General features: G+C 50.2%; 1 protein-coding gene across 21 annotated transcripts in view; it reads right to left on the bottom strand.

Annotated features, from left to right (window-relative positions):
- TNK2 (tyrosine kinase non receptor 2) overlaps positions 1-19,303 on the bottom strand; it is a 40,842-nt gene extending 21,539 nt beyond the window's left edge. For 4 of the 21 annotated variants that reach the window (XM_040249349.1, XM_040249279.1, XM_040249377.1 and 1 more), the window contains exon 1: positions 534-10,096. In XM_040249349.1, coding sequence (XP_040105283.1) covers positions 534-611 — 78 coding nt within the window. In that variant the 5' untranslated portion in view covers positions 612-10,096. Of the gene's footprint in view, positions 1-533; positions 10,779-17,998 lie in introns of those variants that run through there. The other 17 variants (XM_040249320.1, XM_040249305.1, XM_040249410.1 and 14 more) reach the window with 12 other exon arrangements.
- Between the last annotated feature and the right edge of the window lie 4,597 nt (positions 19,304-23,900).

Here is a 23,900-nt window from a genome sequence, read left to right as displayed (position 1 = left end):
AGGGCTGGGGGAGACCCAGGGGCCCCTCCGCTGAAGAAGTCTCTGAGAAAGCACAGTCTGGCCTGTTCCTTTTTCCTGAAACACCAGCTAACAAATCTCCCTGCTCCCCAACCCTGGGAACAGGGTTGCTCTGCGTGGGGGGGGCATGTGTGGGAAGACGAGAGAGAACACTGGGATCCCGGGGAAGAGAAGAACGCAGCCAGGGTCCCAGCCCTGGCTCTACCACCCAGCCCAGGGTGACCCTGGACAAGTCCTCCCCCCGACACCCCACCACCAGCCTGTGTCTTTGCTTCCCCCAGCACAGCCCAGTCTACACATCTGTGTCTGACACGTGTAGCTCTCGTGGCTGGCACACACACTTCCCACACAACACTTTTCTGATACACTCATCACCAAGAACGCAGCCGCTGGAGCAGAGAAGCCCTGAGCCCCTCGAGCCCGCGCCGTCCTGCTCACTGGCCCGCAGTGCAGGGCTGTATCTGACGAGCTGATGCAGTCCCGGCTGTCCACTCCCGCCCCCGGCCCCCACTCACTGTGTACAGTCTCCGCCGGAGTCTGGCTAGAAGAGGGAACGAGAGCTCGAGGCCCGGGAACCGACGAGCTGCTGGCATCTCCACGGAGGCGGACCCACCCTGACCAGGTCACCGGGGCTCTGGCCCGAGAAGTGGGGGGGATGGGGAGCAGTGGTCTCAGCTCCTGGACTGCAGGTACTGCCCAGAAGGGAGATTAGCCAGAGGTCTGCCCCAGAGGCCCCCCAGAGCCCACACCAGGAGTGGTGAATACAGCAGAAAAATAGGGTGGTCCCCTTTGCTCTACTCTACAGCTGCTTCCACAGCTGGCCAGCCTGGCAGGAGCAAGTTAGTTCTTCTCTGGGGTGGCTGTAGCCTGGGTCCTCGGTCCTGTCTCTCTGTCTTCTCTCCAGTGCAGTGGTCACAGCTCAGCCCTACTCCCGAGCTCCCCCACCCGACTGCCCGCCCTCCCTCCGCCTCCCTCCCTCCCCAGCTGAGCAGCTCTGACACTGGCTGAAAAAGGACCTTTCTGAATCACTGCCAAGGCGGCGGCGGGAATGGGGGGACTCTTCCTCCCAGCCACCCGCGCTGGCCCCCCCCACCTCCACATACACAAGGCCCCCTGTCTCTGGCTTCCACCCCAGCCCCCATAGTCACAGACAACTCCTGGGATTTTAGGGTGGGGGCCATGTCAATCAAGCAGCAATATACAAAGAGGCCCCCATATGTGCTTGTGTCGGGGCTCTGAGGGCTAGTGAGGGGGCCTGGACCCCAGAAAGTCAATCCTGGACCTTGCATGCAGATCCTTCAGAGACCCTCCCCCATCTCCCAGCCCCAGCCTTGGCTGGGCGTCTCCTGGCTCAGGCCCTAATGTGGCCCTGTTACCCTGGTGCCCGACGGAAATAGGAGTCTGGCAGCCTGCCAGAGTGGGGCAGTCCAGCCAAGGGTGGGTGGGGGTGGGGGAGGACGGTGAGGAATCTCCACCCCCTCCCCTGGGGTTCCCTTGTCTGCTACGCGCGTATCACCCAGGATGCCGCCTCCCCAGACCAGCTGGCCAAGATCCAAAGCCCCCTCAAAACAAATAAGCCCCTAAAACCTGTGATGGCTCACCCCAAAACTATAGGATTCCAGGCTATAAGATGTCTCCTGAAGAGCACCTACATACAGAGACAACAGCCCCAGCTAGAGGGAACTGCGTCACTCCATCAACCCCCCTGGGCCCCCCATGTTCCTAGAGCTGACAATTGATCCCTCTGGCCCTCCTCAAGGATGCCAGCTGCTCTTACACCCCCCTCACTACAGCCCCCAGACACACCTGACAGCTGCAGGAAGTTCTCTCAGGCTCCCTCAGCCCCCACCCTCAGCCATGCCCAGGGAGCCCCTGTTTCTTGCACACTGCTCTCTTGTCCCTCTCCAGCTGGCCACCAGTTCTGGGAGCCCCAGCTGGCTGGTGGAATAGGCAGCTGGGGTGAGAGTTTTGGGGAGTCAGCATCCCAGGCTCTTTCTAGGGCCTCTCTCTCAGTGCTTGACCTTCCTGGCAAGGAGGTGCTTGAAGGCACAGACATTTCCTGATCGGACCCAAGGTGGGGGGAGGGGAATGGGACACCCCCAGCAATCAGTCCCTCTTTTCCATCCCCCTCTCATCCCCCACTACTCAACACTTATGATGCCATCCAGGTGCAGCCTCTCCTGGGTCCCACTGAATCACCAGTCTTAGAATGGAATCACAGCAAATGGACAAGAGGAGGTCAGGTCGTAGTCACACTAGAGCTAACTTTCCCCTAAACTCTGGCACACAATGCCCACAGCACAGAGAAACCTATTACCTTCCTCCCACCAAGCACCACTCTGAAGGAGACCCAGGCACCTGACTTAAAGGGGACAATTTAAGCAGGATCACTCCCTCTGTCGAAAGTTGGGGGAACTACTGGATTGGAAGGGCCGAATTGAAAATTACAACCACCCAGAAAGATGTGTCCCAAACTCACTGGAACCCCAGACCTGATTCTCCCCTTGCAAGTCAGGTAAGAACAAGCCTCAACAACTTGCTCAGCAATCCAGCTATAGGAGACTGTGAAGAAAAGCAAAGTGTGGTCAGGGGTCAGAGCTCAGACCAGCACTGGACCCCTTTCTCCCAGCCTTGGAAAACAGCACCCTTCTTCCCCAGCTTTGTCCTGTCAGTGACTGCCCTCTATTGGCCAAGAGAGAAAGTGCTTGATCTCCAAGGGTAAGGGAGGCAGACCCATAAACACCCTGATCATATTTTCCAAAGCAAACAGGGACATTTGGCTTAATATGCAGATTCATAAAGCCAGTAAAAGGGAATGTCCAGGCACACGGACTCTGTGTCCGTGTAAGACTAAATCCATATCCTGGCAGTGCTTCCAGTATTCCCATGCAGCACTAAGGCAAGCCCAAAGGGCAGCTTAATTGGGTGCTAAGGACTCAGAGACACTGAAGCAGATGTCAGCAACAGGAATTCACCACTATTGACTTTCTCCATCCTACCCCACATACAAACACACCACCCTTCTTCACCCGGCCTCCTAGCCCCCAGGATCTGTCCTGGGGCCCAAAAGCAAAGATACCCCTCACTCCTGACAGGCTGCCCTTAGCTCACCAGTAGACGACGGGGTCCCGGCTATCTGGCTGCCCCTTTACCTGCGGTTCCTCCTCGGCCCCAGTCAGGCGCTGATATGCCGATCTCTCCCCCATGAAATCCAAACTCCCGGCTTTCGGGCCAGAGAGGGGAGCAGAGCCCTCCCGCAGCCCCCCGCAGCTCCAGCGCACCGGCAGCGTCACTGCCCTGCGTCCTGAGGGGCCGGGCCTCCGACATCCTTCAGAAGGAGGGCAGGGGCCGTTATAGCGCCTCAGCCAGGGGAAGGCCGGGTCCCCTGCCCCACATGCGCCCCACATCTGCCACCTGCAGCCCGAGCAGAGCGGGTTGGTTAGCGGCCTCTCCCGCTGTGCCTGCGGCTGCCCTTCCCCCAATCCCGTGCCCAGCCTCCATTCCAAGGAGCCACCTCTCCGCAGAGCAGCGCCACCAGCTGCCCTCCCGCCCCGACCCAGAGAGCCAGGTGGGGGTCCGCACCTTTACTGACCACAGACCCACAGCTCCCCTCAGCCCCTGGCCGCCTCCAGGACCTCAGAGCCACCGGTCAGGTCCTGGGAATTCAAGGGCCCCCATACTCCATGATAAGGCGGGGAGTCCATCCAAGAGTCCCTATCCTGACTCAACCAGAGACCCCTCCCTCCAGACCTTGGGGCCTGAAACCTCTCCTTCCAGCCCAGCTTCTACCTGGCTGCAAGAATGCGCCCACTTGGCAGGCTCCGCAGTACACCGCCGCGGCTCCGCACTGCCGCTCCGCACTCCCAGCTAACCTGCCCAGCCCACTCCTCGCCGGCTATGGAAGCCACGCCCCCGGCATCCGCACAGGGAAGGAGACCGCAGGCCACCGCAGCCCCCGCCTCCGTCTCTCGGCCTTGACTTCTCCCTGCCGCCGTCCCTCCCCGACCCCACCCCAAGACTGTGCTGGCCCAGCGCCAGGGAGCTCAGAGCCTTCAGGGCTGCGGAGAATGCTGGGGCTGACCTCTCTGGCCTCAGAAGAGTGCAAGTACCCACACTTCATGCTGGAGAAGCTGCTCCAACATGAGTCCAGCGGGCAGTCTCCGCAGTGCCGCAATGAGGACACTGCCAATGGAGGAAGGCCCACTGCAGAGGCTCCCTCTCCCTCTAGCCCGGAGGGCCCCAAGGTGCCACATGCACACCCTCTCATTACGATGGCATGTGAAGCATCCACTGACTCCTCAGCACCAGCTATTTAGGGCTGAGCTCAAGGCACCCTCACCCCTCTGGGGGTTGGGGCAGAGGAGGAGGCATCAACACACACCACTTCAAGACTGAGGAAAGAGACCCCAGGTGGGCACCAAGTGAGTTCCCATAAGGCTCACTGTCTTCAAAAGTTCCTTCTCCACCGTGAAGCATGTTGGTACAGGGGATGACCCTGCCAGGGTACGTGTTGTTAGTCACTCAGTTGTGTCCAACTCTTTGTGCCCCCATGGATGGTAGCCCACCAGGCTTCTCTGTCCGTGAGATTCTCCAAGCAAGAATACTGGAGTGGGTTGCCATTCCCTTCTCCAGGGGATCTTTCTGACCCAGAGATTGATTGAACGGGGTCTCCTGCATTGCAGGCAGATTCTTTACCGCTGAGCCATCAGGGAAGCGACCCTACCAGGCAGGGTGCTTATTCTAGGCAGAAGCTCCTCTGCTCCTACTGCAGGTCTCCAGAGCTCCAGAAGGCGGAAACTGGTTTTGGGAACAGCAGCAGGAACCCAAACTCAGGAGACTGTGGAGAGAGAGAGGTTGAAAAAGATGCCCATGCATCCCTTCTCCAGGTTGGATAAAGGGTCCGATCTAAACCATTGCCCCTTCCTGCTTTCTCTCTGCCTCTTCCCTTCCTAAATCTCTTGCCTCCTACTGCCATTCTGTTACAAGACATCCACAAGATCCAAACTGCCTCTCGGGTTTGGGGAATCCACCCCACAGGTACACCCCGTGATCAGTAACTTGGCCCCTTATCTCCAAAGGGAGCCAGTGATGGCCAGGAACCAGCCTGCCTCTGCTCTCCCCTCCCTTCCCCTCCCCCAGGCTCTCCTACAGCATCAGTGGAGTGACAAATCCACACTGAGGAGCAGACTTGACATGTAATTTCCGGCCAGAGGATTTTTCCAAAACAATCTACCGTATTCTCGGGAATATATGCCAACCCCACCTCCAGGCCAGCCCTCTCCCACCTCTGCCTTTCCTCTTCTCCAGGCCCTGGAGGGAAGATAACATATAGGAGAGGAGAAAGTGTGGGGGGGGGGGGGCGGGGGGTAGGTTATGGCTCTTCTTCCGACCTGAGGATTATCTTGCCTCCACATGCTAGCTCCACCAAGCCCAGTCAACTTCAACTCACCCCTCTGTGTGCAGGGCCTAAGCTTCTGGACCAGGGCCAGGCTGGTTCCCCATGGGACTTCATCCCAGAGGAACTGCATCAGGAAACCTCACTCCTTCAGGTCATCCCAGGTCTGAAATCACACTGGTCTGGGAGGAGGCTGGCCACAGGCCAAGGGAGAGAAGAGGGTGATTCAGACACACACCATGGCTGTCCACACCCTCTCCATCTCCAGGACACAGCGACTCTCTCCCTTCCAGGGGAGCTTGGCAGCTGAGGTCCTGGGACAGTCAAGGCTGAGGCATATTTGCCAGCACTGCTGGGCGCACAGGCCTTGAGGCTAACTAACCCTGAAGGTTCTTCACCCTTCTCCTTTAACTGCTGGTTATTTCCTAAGACTTTGAAACTCTCCCTTCCTTCTCTCTGTACCTGGGGGGTGGCGGTTGGGGGTCACCTCCTCTCCTCCCAGGGCTCCGATTAGCCCCATGTGCATTCCTGAGCTCCTGAAGCTCTAGACCTGTGTTTCCAGACATGTCCAGCTGGCTCTGCCAGGGGGATGCAGGGGTACCACACGTGTCCACACTGAGCTCAGCCTCCTCCACCTCAAACCAAGTGTGTGCTCCTGTCTCCGGACTGAAAATGGCATAAGCTAATGCCAGCCACCTAAGCTGGAAACCTCACCCTGGGCTCCCCGACCACAACTCCCTACTCCCCCATGGGGCAGACCATAAAATCTGCTCTCTGCCTCCTCATTCTTCCTCCCATCAATCTCACTGGGACGAGAGTCAGAAAGAACCTGAACTGAAGTCTTGGTTGTATCACTTTCTAATCATTTGGGCAAATGACAACCTCTAAGCCTCAATTTCCTTATCTGTAAAATGGAAATAAACAGTGCCTCCTGCATCAAGTGCACACTCAGTGAGGTCCCGAGTAGCACACTTGGCAAGCGCCTGGTACACAATTCCCTACAGTTACACTGTCATCTGAACACAGGTCTGAAGTTCCTTTCCTGCTTACATCCTTCTGTAACTCCTCACTGAGCCAACTACAAGGCCCTTCACAATCCACCTCTCGTATATTTGTCCACCTCCACCCCTTTTATCATTTCCTTCAAATGTCTCCATATTCCAACCAAATCAAATAGCCTTTCCTGGCTTAATGTCTTTGCGCTAAGCTTTGCGATTTACTGTCTACATCAAGAACTCCTACACATCCCTCAAGACCCAGCTAAAACATCACTTCCTTTGTAAATTCCTATTTCCTATTCCCAAATGGTTATTTTTTTTTTTTTACAATGCTTCTGATGTTATCTTGTTAAAGTATATTTGAAACCAAAGTGGTATATCACACAATAGCACATGTGGAAAACAGTCAAGAGAATGGAAAAAAAAATGTGTAATTATCCATCATGTTCTGATCCTTTAAGGGTCACTGTTTCTGTACCACTCTGTATTAATATAAAATTATATTGAGGGAGCCCTACATATGTACCTCTCTTGTGACTTGTACATTGTAAAATAACCATCTGTTTATATGTCACCCTGAAGGAAGAATCTGGCAAGGCACAGATGGTCAAGAGAGTTCGCTGAAAAGGACCTCAAGCCTTTGTGATGGACCTGTCTCTATTCCACTGAGCTGGTGCCACCTTACGTCCAGTGAATATCAGGAATAAGCCTGGTTGCCCTTGATGGCTCTGGCTTTGCTCTGCTCCCCGCCCCCCACAACCCCTACCCTCCATCATTATTTCTAATCCAGAAAACCAAGTAACTCTGTGGGCTACCAATCTCGTTACAGTTACCCCTGTCCCAGAACTACTAAGCTACTTTGCTCCCACAGAGCTATTTCAGCCCCGGGGGAGAGCACAGCTGTCCCTCAAGACAGAGGGGGAGTTTTGACTGAAGACTGCCTTCTCATCAGACTGGACGGAGATGCTGAGGGAGGGAGAGCTGGGGTACAGGACACCACAGGGTTGACTGACGGGAAGGAGGTCTGGTTTGTCAGGCATCCCAGCCTCAAAGAGAGAGAAAGGACAGGGACAAGGGAGCGAGAGGGTGGGAACGCAGGGCGTGGAAGCCGGGGCACACACACCAGGTCCAGAGACCCTCCTATGCCTCATCTCCTTTGACTCCAACAGAGAAGGAAGTGTAACTTCCAGAAAGCAAAGGGAAGAAGCTGACTAAACAGCACAACACAGACCCAGGCTGAGCCCAACACCTCCCCATATCTATCAATTTGGTCTTAAACGTATTTTGTAGCTGTTTCATGCTCCCTCAGTTGAAGACTGGTGTGCCAACCATGACACCAGGAGAGAGGACACAGAGAGTCCTGATACATTCCTGAGGCATCCCTCCCCCGCATATAAACACCACCCGTGTGTGTCAGTGGGTGAATTCCAGCAGCTGTCTGGGTCTCTTGCACACACGCACCACACACGCCTGAGTGCCAGGGCTGGGATGCAGGGCACTGCAGCAAGCTGCCTCTCAGCACCCTCTGGCCCAAGCATCATCACGGCACCAAGACCCAGAAGTACAGGCTCCTGGGAAGAGATGAAGGATGAGTCCGGCTCCCAGCAGCCAGCCACTCCCAGAGCTCTTCCAGGGCTGGTCCCGCTCGGGCCTCACCCCACCCCCAGCCCCTCAGCAAGAGCCTAGAGCTGAAGGGGCCTATTGTTGGGGCCTGGAGGTGGGGTGGGGAATGAAGCCAGAGCTGTGAACTGGAGAGCATTTACTGTGAGAGCAGGACTGCTCATCCCCCTGGGACCATGTCTACACCAGAACCCTAGGAACTAGGAATATCCAGCGCAGGCTGGACTGCTGAACTGGGAGAGGAGAGTCCGAAGGTGGGAGTGAGAGAAATGTCAGGGACTACAAAATATTTTAAAGTAGCTTAAATCCCACCTATTTTAGCCATAAAGAAACTGAGACCCTGAGAGGAAGGACCATGCCAGGTCTCAGGAGCCTTAGAAGCTGTCATAGGGAATGGATCCCTACGAGTCAGGGGAGATCAACAGTTCAGAGCCAACGGTGATTCCCTTCTAGCCATGAAGGGGCAGCCTGGCCAAGGTCAGGGGCCTGGGAGGAGAACCTGCCTCAGTGGGAGTCACAGCATCCAGGCGACAGGCAGAGACAGGGAGAACCTGGAGTTCTCACCTCCAGCAGAAGCCTGTGGCTCCCAGAACCTAGAGGTGCCGAAGGAGGGCCCAGACCAAACTTCTCAACACCCGCCTCCTTCAGTCACTCACCACATACCCATTATGTGCTCACCCTGTGCTAGGTTTGGGGGAGTATGACAGAGAAGTCACAACCTGGGTCCTCAAAAAGACACTGTGTGCAAGTTCTTTACTAAAAGCTTTTATTTTTTATTGCCTGAATAACCTTCCCCCTTACTACCCTACATTATCCTGGTTTTACAGATGAGGAAACTGAGGCTCTGGAGACATGACCAGGGTTGTGCAGGGAGTAACAGGTGAACCAGAACTCAGTCCATATACAACCAGACACGAAACAGCTTGGTTTGAGGGCTGGGGCTCATGGAGGGCAGGACTGGAATCCTATTTGTTTATATTTAACTGAATGAATTCATGGATCCTGGGAGGAAGTTTAAAGAAAGGACAGAGGTTTCAGGAAAAGACACATGGCACACATGCACGTAATTCCACTTCTTCCCAAAACCCTACTGAGGTGGCAACTGTCAAAAGAGAAACTTTCTAAATGGCAAAAGTCCCTAAGGACAGGAAGAGGAGTAGAGGAGAAAAACCACAACAAAGCTTTAGAAGCCAGAAAGCAGATGAACCAGTGGCTACGGAGAGCCAACCTAAGAAAATCCCCAATCTCAGGGTGAAAAGTGCCTGCCTGCCTCCCACAGAATCCTCAGAAGACCTGGGAACGAGCAGCCCCAGAAACCTCTAGAAGAAGAACAGGAGACAGAGAGAAGTGCTAAAAATACACAGGATTAGTTAAAAGCTGTTTAAGAAGCAGTAAGACCCCTCTGGACTCCCTCCCCAGTACAAAGCCACTGGGTGGCTGCCCTGGTACCACCCAGCAAAGTCGGGGCTTTCCTTCAGAGGTAAACTGCCGGTCCATGACTGGCACAGCAGGCTTGGCTGAGAGCCGGGTGCCGTGGCCCTAAAAAGGAGAGCACACACAGACGTGGTGATTCTAGTTCCCCTTCTCCCTTCCCTCCAGCAACCAGGAGCCAGGCCTCCATCTCCTACCAGAAGACAGGGGTATCCTTTCCCCGGACCCTGATCAGGCAAGAAAGATACAAAGAAACCAACCCTGGAGCCCCCCTCAAACTGTCCAGCCAAGTCATCATACGAAGAGGCCCGGTCAACAAGACCACCCAGTGCTTGTAGTCAAGAGCAGACGACAAACAAATTTTCAGACACCCAAGCAAAGCCTCTAACATGGAAGAAAGAAAAACACAGAAAAAAAGAGCTGAGAAGAAACAGACTACACAAGAGAAGAAATTTTCTGACAGAAAATGCTCATTAATATCCTGACAGAGACAAGATGTTTTATCTTGTCGTCTTATACAAAACAAGAAGAGGATATTTTTTTTTTTAAACAAGGGGAATAAAAAATTACAAACAGGACAGGAGACATAAAAAATTCAACAGACCCATCACCACCTCTCCCAGCAGTCTTGCCCTGGCAGTAGGTGCTTATAAATTTGTTCAACAGATCTATTTGCACATCTATTTGTTGAATAAATAATTGAGGTACTATTTCAAACGTTAATGCCCATACAGATCACCTGAGGATTCTTGTTAAAATGCAGATTCAGATTCCACAGATATGGGGTAGGGCCTAAGTTCTGCATTTGTAACAAGCTCCCAGTGATAATGTGCTGGTCCTTAGTCTACACTCTGAGAAGCAAGGGTCTCTGCTAAACTCTGGAGCAGTGGGTCTCTGCACTAGCTGTGTATTAAAAAATCACCTGGTGGGTAGGAAAGTGTCAATGTATGGGTCCCACCCACTGAGATTCTAAACTTGGTCTAAGTGAGATTTAGGCACCATGTCGTTAAGTCTCTTCAGATGAATCCAGACTGGGGTTGAGAACTGCTGCTCTGGAGAAAGCCTGTAATTGTGCTATTCATTGGTCCTGGCCAGAACAGCCGTGTTTTTAAATATTCTCCCCCACTGACCCTGACCACTCTCAGAAGGCCCTTCTCATCATGGCCATGAGAACCAGTTTACGGGACTACTTACTATTCCGATGATAATTCTTACCACTAAATCCTATTAATGTCAGTCGATGGAAAAACCATTCTACTAAATTTCAAAGAAATTCATTCTGAAAATTTCTTCCTTAGATTCACACATTTCTCTTAATTTTTCTAATTAAAAAAAAATCTGAGTCTTAAAATGTTAGCAAATTAAGTCCTTTAAAAAAAAAAAGGTGTTTTTTGTTTTTAGTGAAATATGGATACTTCCCTAGCCAAAAATCCTAACCCATTCTTCCAATATGTCTATTAAAACTTAAGGTGAATTTAGTAGTTTTCTGTCTATCTCATCCATGCCATGGGATAAAATAACATCAACAGACATTTTCTGCTATCAAAATTGCTAAAATCACAACAGAAGGGATGGAGGAAAAAGTACAGGGAATTGCCACAATGGAGAGCAAAAGTCCACACCAAAGCTACATAATTAAAGAATATTGGAGGTGAAAAAAAGACACTATAAACTTCTGGGCAAGGGGACAAAACAAGGATTGGGAATGACTTTAGACATCAGTGTTAACTCTGGAACTTAACAGCAATGTTTTTAAGATTCCAGAGCAACTGCCAGCCTGAAAGTGAAAGTCGTGTCCAACTCTTTGTGACCCCATGGACTGTATGCGACCCCATGGACTATACAATCCATGGAATTCTTCAGGCCAGAATACTGGAGTGGGTAGCCTTTCCCTTCTCCAGAGGATCTTCCCAACCCAGGAATCGAACCCAGGTCTCCCAAATTTCAGGCGGATTCTTTACCAGCTGAGCACAAGGGAAGCCCAAGAATACTGGAGTGGGTAGCCTATCCCTTTTGCAGCAGATCTTCCCAACCCAGGAATCGAACCGGGGTCTCCTGCATTGCAGGCAGATTCTTTACCAACTGAGCTATCAGGGAAGCCCATTTCCAGCCTAGATCTCTATATTCAGTAATTAAGTGACTTGAGTATCAGACTGGCAAGGTCTCAGAATAATCTACCACTCTTTCACCCTCCTCTTGGGAAGCTATTGAACGATGTGCTCTACCAAACTAGAGAATAAACCAACAAAGGGGAAGATAGGAAATGGGAAATGCAACACAGAAAGGCAGTGATGGAAATGCCCAGGATACTGAAAGGGAGAGCCGAGGAGGACAGCTAAGCATCAGGGATAGAGAGCAATTAATCCACGCTGTCAGAGCACAAGGTCTGAAAGAGACTTCATCAGAAAGATGAATTTGATAGAATTCTTAACAGAACTGACATCCTGAGAAATTTAGACAGCTAGTGGAGAGTCTAACTAAAAGGTACATAGCTGCTGCTGCTGCTAAGTCGCTTCAGTCATGTCTGACTCTGTGCAACCCCATAGACGGCAGCCCACCAGGCTCCCCGGTCCCTAGGATTCTCCAGGCAAGAACACTGGAGTGGGTTGCCATTTCCTTCTCCAATGCATGAAAGGGAAAAGTGAAAGTGAAGTCGCTCAGTCGTGTCCGACTCTCAGCGACCCCATGGACTGCAGCCCACCAGGCTCCTCTGTCCGTGGGATTTTCCAGGCAAAAGTACTGGAGTGGGGTGCCATCGCCTTCTCCGGCAAGGTACATAGAAAACTAAGCAAACAAGAAAAGTCAACTCCAAGAAAAACAAAAAAGTGTGCAGGAAAGGAAAAGTCACGGTTTACTACATCATACCATAAACAATGAATGGCACAGACTGACGAAAAATGAGATACATCCAGAAGGGATGGATTGAAAATGGGAAGAGTAGAGGGTGGTAATGAGAGAATTAAAGTAAAATCCCCATCTTTGGCCAAGACAGAACAATATAGATCAGACTTCTCCTCCTGACAGAAACAACAGAAAAATGGACAAAATATACAAAACGGTTTTGAAGACACCGTATATCAAGATACAAAGACCAGTGATACCCAGGAGACAGGAAAAGAGGAAGTCAGCCCTATAGTTGAGTTTCCAGGCTACAGAACAGTGACTCAAACACAAGACACAAGAAGAAAACTATATCATTGCACATCATAACCAAATTGCTCAGTCAGTGATAACATCTCAAAAAGTAGTTGGGAAAGGCAAGAAAGACATGCTACATACAGGGAACAAAGATGACAACAAATTTCTTGCAGAAAACAATGGAAATGAGAGGACAGAGGCACTGTGTCATTAAAACTAGCGATTGAGAATTCTATTCCACTGGAAATATCTTTTCAAAATAAAGGCTAAATAAGCTGTTTAAATATATAAAAGCTGAAAGAATTCAATACCAGCAGACCTGCACTACAATAAATGTTAAAAGAAATCCTTCAGACAGAAGAAAAATAATACCGTATAGAAACGTGTGTGTGTGAAAGTTTCTCAGTCGTGTTCAACTCTGTGCAACCCCATGGACTGTTGCCCACCAGGCTCCTCTATCCACGGGATTTCTCAGCCGAGAATACTGGATTGGGTTGACACTTCCTTCTCCAGTATAGAAACATAGATTTATGCAAAGAAATGAAGAGCATCGGAAACGGCAACTACATGGTTAAATACTTAACGTATTTTTCTTACTGTTCAAAATACTTTAAAAGATAAATTAACTGTTTAAACAAAAATTTTACCATTGCTGCATGGGGGATGTCACATGCGTAAATAAAATTTCTGATAATAATTGCATAAAGGAAAGAAAAAGTGAAAATGTACTATTTTATGGTTCTTACCATCACTTGAAGGCAGACTATAATAAATTAGAGATGTATATCATGAATCCTGCAGACATTACAAGGAAAGAAAACTAACCTCATAAAAATAGATGCAAAAAATCTTCACAAATTCTTTAGAAAACAGAATTCAGCAACAGAAAGAATAATCATCCTGAGCCAATGGAGCTTGTCTCAGGAATGCAAGGTTGATTTAGTATTTGAAAAAAATTACTGCATGACAATTCCATACATTTACTAAAAAAGAAAACCCTATGATCATTTTGATAAACACAGAAAAAGACATTTGACAAAATCCAACATCCATTTCTATGGATTTTCTATTAAAAAGCCCAGTAAAATAAGAATAGAAGGGAGCTACTTCAAACTGATAAAGATCATACATGAACTTAAACTATTCATAATGATGAAATACTGAACACTCTCCCCTGAAGGTCAGGAACAATATATCCAATCTTCCACTTAATATTATACCAGAGGATTAGCCAGTGCAATCGGGCAAGAAAAAGAAATAACAGACATAAAGATCAGAAAGGAAGAAGTAAAACTGCCTGTGCTAGCAGATGACATGACAGTCTGTCTGAAATCCAATGGAAGCTACAAAAAAGCTACCGGAACAAGTCTGCTTAGCAAGGTGGGAGGATATGAGTATATAATATTCAGAAGTTAAAAACTGAATTTAAAAAACAACACCATCTTACACCAACATTGTTGGCAATAGCAAAAGGTCGTAACAATCATTGATTGATGAATAAATGAAATGTAATATAGTCATACAGTGGATGACTATTCAGCCTTAAAAGAAAAAAATTCTGACACATGCTACAACATGGATTAACCTTGAAAACATTATGATAAGTCAAAAAAGCCAGTCACAAAAGGACAAATACTGTATGAGGTATTTAGCAGTCAAATTCATAGGGACAGAAAGTAGAATGCGATTGCCAGGGGCTGAGGTAGAAAGAGGAATACAGGGGTTGATTAATAGGTACAGAGTTTCAGTTCTGCAAGATAAAAAAAAGTTCTGGAGATGGATGAGAGCAACGGTTGCCCAACAACATAAATGTACCTAACCCTACTGAACTATACACTTAAAAATGGTTAACATGGTAAATTTTCTGTTGTGTATATTTCACCACAGTTAAGGTAGGTATATTTTTAAACAAAATGCTAAATTCCATTAAAAATGCCATTTATAACAACATCAAAAATATGCAGTACTTAAGGATACATCTGACAAAAGATTTAAAAGGTTTGTACACTGTAAACTACAAAACATTGGTGAAACTCAAAAATATAAATAAATACTGAGGTACACATTGTGCATGGGTCAGGTTCAATATTGCTAAGATATCAATTCTCCCCAAATTGGTCTATAGAGTCAATGCAATTCCAGAAGGCTATTTTGTAGAAATTAACAAATGGTTCTAAAATACAAATGTGCAACAAACCCAGAATAACTACAGCAGTTCTGAAAAGGAAGAACAAAGTTCAAGATCTTTCCGTGATTTCAAGACTTATAATAAAATCTAGTGATCAAGATAATGTGGTCCTGGGATAAAGATAGAAAAGTTAGATCAATGGAACAAAACAAAATTCACAATCATATCTACACATACACAACTGATTTTCAATAAAGGTACAAAGACAACTCCATGGAGAAACAAGTCTATTCAAAAAATTCTGGTGAACAACTGGAACTCCACATGCAAAAAACTGAACACCCGGCACCATATACTAACCCAAGAATTAAACCCAAATAGACCATAGACCTAAATGTAAAATCCGTAACTATAAAAGTTATAGGAGAAAACCATCGTGCTTTTGGTTAGGCAGAGTTCTTAAGACACCACAAGCAAAATCCATAAGAGAACACATTGGTAAATTGAAGTTCATTAAAATTTAAAACTTTGGCTCTTTGAAAGACACAGTTAGGAGAATCAAAATGCAAACCAAAGCCTGGAAGAAAATATTTTCAAATCATATATCCCATAAAAGGCTTGAATCCAGAAAGAAAAGAACGCCCAAAACTGAGAATGGAAAAAAAACCCACACAATTAAAAAATGGGTAAACAATTTGAACAGACACATCACCAAAGATAAACAGATGGCAAATAAGCACATGAAAAGATGCTCAACATCAGTCATTACATAAACACAAATTAAAACCAAAACGAGATACCATTATAGACCTATTAGTGTGTCTAAATTTAAAGAGACTGACAAATGCTGACAAAGTAGCAAACTAGAACTTTCATACAGTTGGTGGGGATGTAAAACGGTACAACCACTGTGGAAAGCAGTCTGGCACTCTGTTAAAAAATGAAATGTACATCTACCATATGCTCCAACTATTCCAGTCCTAAGGATTTATCCAAGAGAAATAAAAGTATGTGTCCATACAAATACTTATACAAATGTTCTTAACAGTTTTACTGTAATAACCAAAAACTGAAAACAACCCATCAGGAGGTTAATGGATAAAGAGACTGTGGTATGCACATACAAAGGAATACTACTCAGCAATAAAAAGGAATAAGCAATTGATACACACAAGAACATGGATGAATCTCAAAATAATTATGCTGACTTAAAGAAAGCCAGGCCAAAACAAACAAAAATACTGTATGATTCCATTTACATAAATTTTAGGTAATGTGAACTAATGTGTAGTGACAGAAAGCAGACCACTGTTACCTAGGGAAGGGGGATGGCAAAGGAGGGATAGGATGAATGGATTACCAAGGGGCACAAAAAACTTTGCGGGGGGTAGTTTGAAAATAATGGGTATATTCGTTATCTTGATTGTGGTGGTAGTTTTACAGGTATATACAAATGTTAAAACTTATTAAATTATGTTTTAAATATGTTCCAATATGTTCCTCAATAAAGCTGTTATTAAAAACGAAAAAGCACTTCATCTTCCAGAATAAAACACAGGGCAGGGGAATAATCACGGACTTCGGGGACACAGGAAAAGGTCTGGGAGCGCCAACCCCTCCTTACCTAATGTCCACTCCCATGGCTCCTAGGAAGGTGGACGCTAGGCTGGCAAAGGGTCTGAGGCCTCTGCACTGAGGACGCTGTCGGGAAAACAGCAGTCCACCTCATAGAGGAGGAAACTGAAGCCCAGAGACATGACCTTGCCTCAGAGGGTTACTCAGCTAGTAAATGGTTTAAACCCAGACCTGCCAAAGTCCCCTTTCTCTTCATCTACCACAAATTCAAGAATCAACCTGAAAAAGGGTAAAGGTGTGCGCTTGTGCGTCTGTGTTGAGAACAATTCTCTCCACTGAAGCCAGAGAGCCAGAACCAGTCTGGCCATCCCAAAAGAGCCAGACTCCTTGGACACAGCAGCTGAACTTCCGGTGCCTGAGTGTTTGTGGTGGCAGGATGACAGGCAGGCGTGGGATGAAGCTGACAGTCAAGTCTGGGTTTGCATGGGGAGCAGGCTAACCGGCTCCTCCAGCGGAGTCCCAGCAGCTGCCTGCCGAAGATGCCACCACCACTCCCCATGCCTGACAGAAAAGGACTATCTCCACCCAGTCCGGTTGGGACAGGGGTTCTGGGGGCCATCTGACTCAGAGCCACTCCCTGGGCTGGGGCAGAGATGGGTCTTGGCGCCGGTACTGAGATAGGCAGCAATTTTGCACCCACCTCCGCCTGAGGGCTAGAGAAGCAAGAACCCACACAGTGCCAGGTAAGAGATGAACATCCCTAAGAGGATGAGGCCCACAGATGAACCACCAAGTCCCTATGGGGCAGGAATGAACAGCCTGGCACCCAGACCATGAGAGAGTCAAAAGGAAGCCAAATTTAGCCCCCACCTCTGCAAGCCCTACCTCTAAGCCGGGCTAGAAGCTGGCCCTGACTGGTACAGAACTCATGATGCCACAGCTCAGCTGCTCATCTGTCCACCTCCTTGGGGCGGGGCTGAGGTCTGGGCCACCCAGGATGCCCAGAGTCCAGCAATGCAGATACCCCTCCTCTCCCTCAGTTTCAGACTGCAGTCCTGAGAGCCCACACGGAGACAGGGCCTCACCAGTGGCTCTCCACCCTCCTGCCCACTATTTATCCTCGGCTCTGGGCCCTCACTATTAATCAAATGTGACAAGAAGGTGTGGCGGGAGGTCAGGCTCGTGCCCAAGTCACTGGTTGCCACACTCATCTCAGCTCATGTGGCTACAGTTACAAGATAAGGTCCTGTCCTTGCGATGCTGCCCCTTCCCTTTTTTGGAATGTGATTTGAGGACGTGAGGCAGCCTGTGCTGACTGCACCACCCCAGCTAGGGCATGAGGTACCCCTACCTCCACCGGTAGTTGGCTGGGGGAGGGGGGGCTGATTACTTCCTCTGCAACCTCACCCTAGGGCTACCACTCTCTTCCTTCTGCCCAGGCCTGGCAGTCACCCAGACAGTCTCACCACCAGTCTAGACTCTAAGGAAATGTCCCATCACTCCAGTTGGCACAAACAGTGCTGGGGGGAGGGGCCCTGCCTTGCCATTGAAAACTGCACTGCTTGGGTCCTCTCCAGGTTTAAACACGGGGAATGAAAAAAAGGCAGTTCGGAGACCACGCTCTCCTGAGATAACTACAGCCCCCTCCTTCCAAACACATCAATTCCAACTGAGAACAGAACTAGGCTTCCTTACCTGCTGCCTTCCACTGGCTCACTGCAGACACTGCTTCTATGATGTCCCAGCCGAGGTGGCAGAAAAGGACCCAGCAGGACTCTGCTTGCTACCGGGCAGTGGTTTCCAACGCCCCCAGGTTCGCGGTGCTCTTCTGCTCCCCTCTCCCCAAGCCCCTACATTCTGCGCTCACCTCGATCCCGGCCCGGCCCGGCCTTGGTGCTGAGCAGCCGGCCCGTGGGTTACCACCTCCTCCTCCGCCTGCGCCTCCGGATCCTGTGCCCCTCAGGGGGCCCCTCCCCCTCCTGGGACCCCTTCCCGTCCAGGTATGTTTCCTGGACAGCCCGCACCACCTGTCCCTCCTGTACCCCAGGCAGCCAATTCGCTTCCTGCACCCCCAGACGTCCCTCCCCCTCAGGCCCCCGGGGCCCCACTGGCCGGGCCCTCCCCAGCAGTTCGAGTCTCTTGCGACGGGCCGGGACCGCTCCCAGGACCACCGCCTCCCGTCTGAGGTGCCCGCAGCTCTCCCAGTACTGCTCCCCAGAACTTTCGAGCTCGTCTCTGCGCTCCCAAGAGCCCTCCCCGAGCTCGGACAGCTGCTCGGGCTGCTGCAGCAGCCGGCGTGGGCTCCCCTCCCCCCGCTCCTGCACCCCGGTGCGGGCCTCCCCCCGCTCCTGCACTGCGGGGCTGCCTTCCCCTTTCTCCTGGTGCTGCTTGCGGGGCCCCAGCCCCTCCTCCTGCACCACCGGCCAGCCCGCGGAGCCAGTCCACGGCGGCGGGCGCCTCCAGTCCGCGCCGTCCGGCGGCCCCCACACCACCCCCAGGCTGGGCTCGTGGCCCCGGCCACCCCGCTCCTGCACCCCCGGGCCCACCCCGCCCTCCTCCTGCACCGCCGGACCCACGCCCCCCTGCTCCTCCACGCCGAGCTTCAGCCCGCGGAGCTGCTGCGGGCCCCAGCTGAGAACCCCGACCCGCTGCGGCTGCTGCTCTGGCAGCCCTGGGCTGAGCCCGCCGCGCTCTTCCTGCACGACTCCCCGCCTGGGGCCCCCAGCCGGCACTGCCCAACGCACTCGCCTGCCCCCCAGAGGCCGCGCGGTCCCGCCCCTCCAGATGGTGCTGTCCTCGGCGCCCGCTCACACCGCCCCCCGCCCGGCTGCTTCCGCCCCGTCCCCCGGGGGAGGGGGCTACGGGGTAGCGTCCCCTCCCTCTCCGCCCCCAGTCCCGGTCCCGGCTCCCCGCCCTCGCTCCTGGGCGTCGAGGTCCGCCCGCCGGGCGCCGCGCCCTGCGCCGGCCCCCGCAGGTGCTGCGGCCCAGCGCGCCGGCCCGAGAGCCAGGAGCGCCCGCCCTCCCGCCGGAGTTCCTGGAGCCCGCCTGCGCCTGCGCCGCCCCAGGGGGCGGGGCCCGGCGGGATTGACCCGCCCCTTTAAGGGGCCCTGTCCCACTTACTCCTCCCTCTCCCTCTTCCTTCAAACCGGCTACCACTCCCCCTTCTTCATCCCACCGGACGAGCTGCTTGCGCCTTCTGGTGGAGCCAAAGGGAGAAGACGTGAAGCAGAAGGTAGAAAGTTCACACTGAGCCGGTGTAGTCAACAGGGCCCAGTGGAGGAGCATTGAAATAGGAGCCTCGAATTCTAAGCAGCAGTTCAGCCGCTCCCCCGACTTACCATGTAGTGTTAAAAAAAAAAAAATCATTACTTCCCCCTGGCCTCAGTTCCTTCGTATCTAAAATGAAGAGACTGAATTGGGAAGTTTCCAAGGTCCCAATCCAGTGAGTGTTTGACTGCAGAGAGGGAGTCTAATCCTAATCTCTCAGCAGCAGCCCAGAGGCCAAACTGGACCGCCTTGACCCTTTCCCTGGGTCAAAGGGGAGCTGGGCTCAGGCCTGTGACACTTCTTGCTAGGGGAGTACAAGCAGAAAGAGCTCCAGGCAAAGGGGGCCTTCCTCCCTCCTCCACTGCTCCCTCTTGGGCCTCCACCTCGAAAGGAGGAGAAAATTCAGAGCTCTTTCTCCAGGTGACCGTACAGCCTGCCTAACCCAGCCCCAGGCAGCCTTGCGGGGGGTAAGGCTTAGAACTCGAAGACTTGCCCTGTTACTGACCGTACTTCATCTGTAAAATGTGTATAGTAAACAACTCCAGACAGAACTGTCCCAAGGATCAGACAGCAGAGAACTCTGTAAAGGTGTCTTCTCTGTGTGCCTATTCTCCGGCTTTGGGTCCAAGGGCTCTGTCCAGTGGGGCAATGAGAAGGGGTGGGTTCTAGACGGCTATGGGGGGCTGGACTGGGTGGATTTGGGTCATGGCGTCTTGCCCTGTGAGGTGAGCAGGACAACTTCCTACTAAATCATTCGCTACCAGTGTCTGTAGGGTTTGCCCTTTGTCATGGAGCCAGGGCCACAGAGCAGGAAGGTGAATGCACCCAACCTGGGCCGAGACAGGGTGTAGGGCACGCAGGACGCCACAGGTGATAGAAATGAGGCTGTACACAATTAAGCAACAGCTGTAGTAGTGAAGCCAGGATTCAAAGCCAGTTTTCTGACTCCCAAGTCTGCTCTGAACCACTAAGACACAACAAAGCAACAGCAAACCCAGGAACTTTGGGAAGCATCAGGTCTAACTAGGTTTGGGGGATCAGTAGATGCAAACAACTGATTTGGAGCAAGTTTTTCTGCTGATAAATCAAGCTCAAAATTAAACAAGGCAAGAGGTCAAACCACCTACCTAATGGATGGTCCTGCTGATTCTGTCAGGGGAGCCCAACTCCCCATTCTCCCATCTCCCCTCCATTGCTCTCAGGGGCCAGACCCATGCCTCTGGTGTCCCTAGATCAGGGTTATCTGGACCGTAGGCTCGCAGAAAAGAGGCCTCCTGCTGCCCACACCCATCCTGCCCAGGCCCAACTCTGGACTGTCCCCACCACCACGTTGAGCAGTGGGGGCTGTGATGGGAATTGTCTCAGAGGATGGCTCCTTCTCTGCATTGTCTGATGACTCTGGTACTAGTAGCCAGGGGGTCTCATCTCCCCCAAGGGGACTGACACCATAATGGAGTAAATGAGACAGGCTAGAAGCACAAGGTTCAGAAGATTCAGGAGGTGGCTGCAGAAATAACCCCAGCCCTCCTGTGTGCCTGTGCCAGTCTTCCCAGAACTGGAACCTGAAGAGAGCTGCCCACAGCAGAGTGACTCTGCAGGGAGAAGGGCTTGTCAGGTCTAGTTCTAAGCAGAGGTGGCCCGAGCTGCTTGAGGGAGGCTTGTGGCACTGCCCTTAAGAAGGCTTGAGACGGTTGCACACAAGGTAAGCAGGAGGGCAAGGAAGGCAGCCTGTCTCATACCTGTAGGCAGATGCTCAGCCAAGAGTGGTGGATGCTGTGGAGTTATTGGGCTGAAGGTTTTTCTTTGGTTCTGTTTTGTGTTTTAAAAGAGAGCAATGTTTTTTAAACTCCTGTTACAACCTAATAGTAGCTGAACTGAATTTAGTGTTTTAATTGGCTTTTTTTTATGAGAAGACAATAATAGAAAATATCAGAATATAATTTTTTTGAACTTTTCACTGAGTCATAACATGCATCCAGAGAAATGCAAAGACTTGGGTTTTACAAAGTGTGTATACCCAGGACTGAGATCAAAAAACACCACAATCAGGATTCGTAAGTACCCCCAAATATAAGTTTTAAAAGAAACTTTGTTATATTAATCTTCAAGCATGCCCTTCATAGTCATGATTTACTTTTTAAACTTTCTGACAACCCTATCCTGCCACCACCCCAACATAAACTCCATAATAACAGGAAGTTTTGCCTGGGAACAGACTGGCACAGGCACCTAGAACAATGCCAGGTATACAGTAGGTGCCAGGAATACCTATTGAATGGATTAGAGTTCATCACAGATAGTGTAAACAACCAGACAGTGTAACTCTATGGGGCCTTCCCAGGATAGACGCCCCCACCCACCCGCCCCACCATGTCTTCTGCCTGCCTCTTTTCTGTAGAAAAACGTTAGCCTCTTAGGCCTTCCCCAAGTTATAAGAAAAAATAAATTTGATCAGAGAGGTAAGAAAATGCAGAAAGAAAGCATAACAGCCAAGCAAGATGAAACAATAATACTTTAGCCGTTAAACAATGTCAAGAACCTTTAGTTCCTCCTCAAGGGCTATAGATGATATCCTGAGCCATGTCCTTTGAGCTGTTTGGCAGATACTGAATCCCCCACCAGGTAGAATAAGTTAACTGTGTGCTGCCCGCAAGCATGTGGACCCCAGACCAATTGGAACCAGCAGGTTGGTGATGTTGACTCCCAATTACATCACCACCAGCCAATCAGAAGAATATCCATGAGCTGGTCATGCATCCTTCAATCTCCCCTCCCTCACTCTGTCTTTAAAAGTTTTTCCTGGAACCATCAGGGAATTGGGTCTTTGGAACTCTAGCTGCCTGGACTCATTGCGTGATGTCCTGCAATGAATGCTGCACTTTTCTTGATCACAAGAAAGTAGATTATCTGTGTGCAAGTGAACGAATCCAAGTTTGCTTCAGTAAGAATAATAGAAGTATTTTTATGATATTTTAATTTCATTATCTACACGTGTGTGCTGTACCTGCTATAAAATGTGTTTCTCTCTGTAGGTCAGAGGCAAAAACTTCTGAAGGCAAGTGCTCTCTAACTTGAGAAAGTTGGGGAGGCCTGTGATTCTGGCCAGGGCAATGAGCATGGATGAAGTGGAACAGTATGCTGACTTGACCAGTGCTTCTCAAACAGGTTCTTATTCAGCAAACTGGGAAGGGGATGCTGAGATTCTGTATTTTTTTCAGGCTCCTACACTTGAGTAGTGCCTTGAACCCAGAGATTCTCCATAAGGCTGCACCTAAGAATCACGTGGGAAGGGCTTTTAAAAACTCTGCTGCCTAAGTTCCACCCCAGAACAATTACATTTGAATCTCTAGGGTGGGGCTCAGCAGCCATTGGTTTTAAAAGTTCACCATGTGCAATCAGAAACAGGGGGGGCTGTTTCCCTGTAGTACCTCCAGTGCCTGAGCTGAGGTGCGAGGGAAGTGAGGTGTGGGGTTAGGACAGATATCTGAGCAAATGATGCAGTATGACAAAGGGCAGAGATTTCCTAGTTAGAAATGGACCATCTGCCCCTTAGTGGAGCTTTTAGAGAGGGATTTCTAAAGGAATTATTTGGCATGGGGCTATCTGTTAACCTAGGTCACATCTTCCCAGGACCGAGAACGGACAGTGCCTTCATCTTATCGAGCAAGTCGGAGCTCCTCAGAGCTGCTCGGGCAGCTGGGCTCACACGCCTCCAAACAGTTCAGACAGTTACTAGAGCAGTGGGAGGAGATTCTGCCAGCTGTTCCCACGTGCCTGCGCCTTCTGCCATGCTAGAGAAAGAGCCAGATGAGCCCAGAGTTTACAAGCCTTGGATCAACATAGACCATTCAGAATGAAGCGCCATAGTCCTGGGTTCTGACGCCCCCTGGTGGACACTTTGAGTGTAAGTTGGTAACCGACAAACGGACTGCTGCTGCTAAGTCGCTTGGACTAAGGTACACTTTTACTTATTATTCATTTTAATTTTTAATACAATTTTAAAGTTTACTTTTCACTTAAGTTACAAAATATTGGCTATATTCCCCATGTTGTACAATACATCCTTGAGCCTGTCCTTACACCCAATACTTGCTACCTCCCGCTCCACCACCCCTATATTGCCCCCATAACAGCTACTTTGTATCTGTGAGTCTGCTTTTTTGCTTATTTTATTCACTAGTTTGTTGTTTTTATTTTAGATTCCACATATAAACAGTATCATACTGTATTTATCTCTTTTTAATTATTTTAATTGGAGGATAATTACAATATTGTGATGGCTTTTGCCACATATCAACCAACATGTATCAACCACAGGTATACATGTGTT

The sequence above is a fragment of the Oryx dammah genome, unplaced genomic scaffold (assembly GCF_014754425.2).
Source record: "Oryx dammah isolate SB20612 unplaced genomic scaffold, SCBI_Odam_1.1 HiC_scaffold_2, whole genome shotgun sequence".
NCBI lineage: Eukaryota > Metazoa > Chordata > Mammalia > Artiodactyla > Bovidae > Oryx > Oryx dammah.
This window is presented reverse-complemented; position numbering and strand designations above follow the sequence as displayed.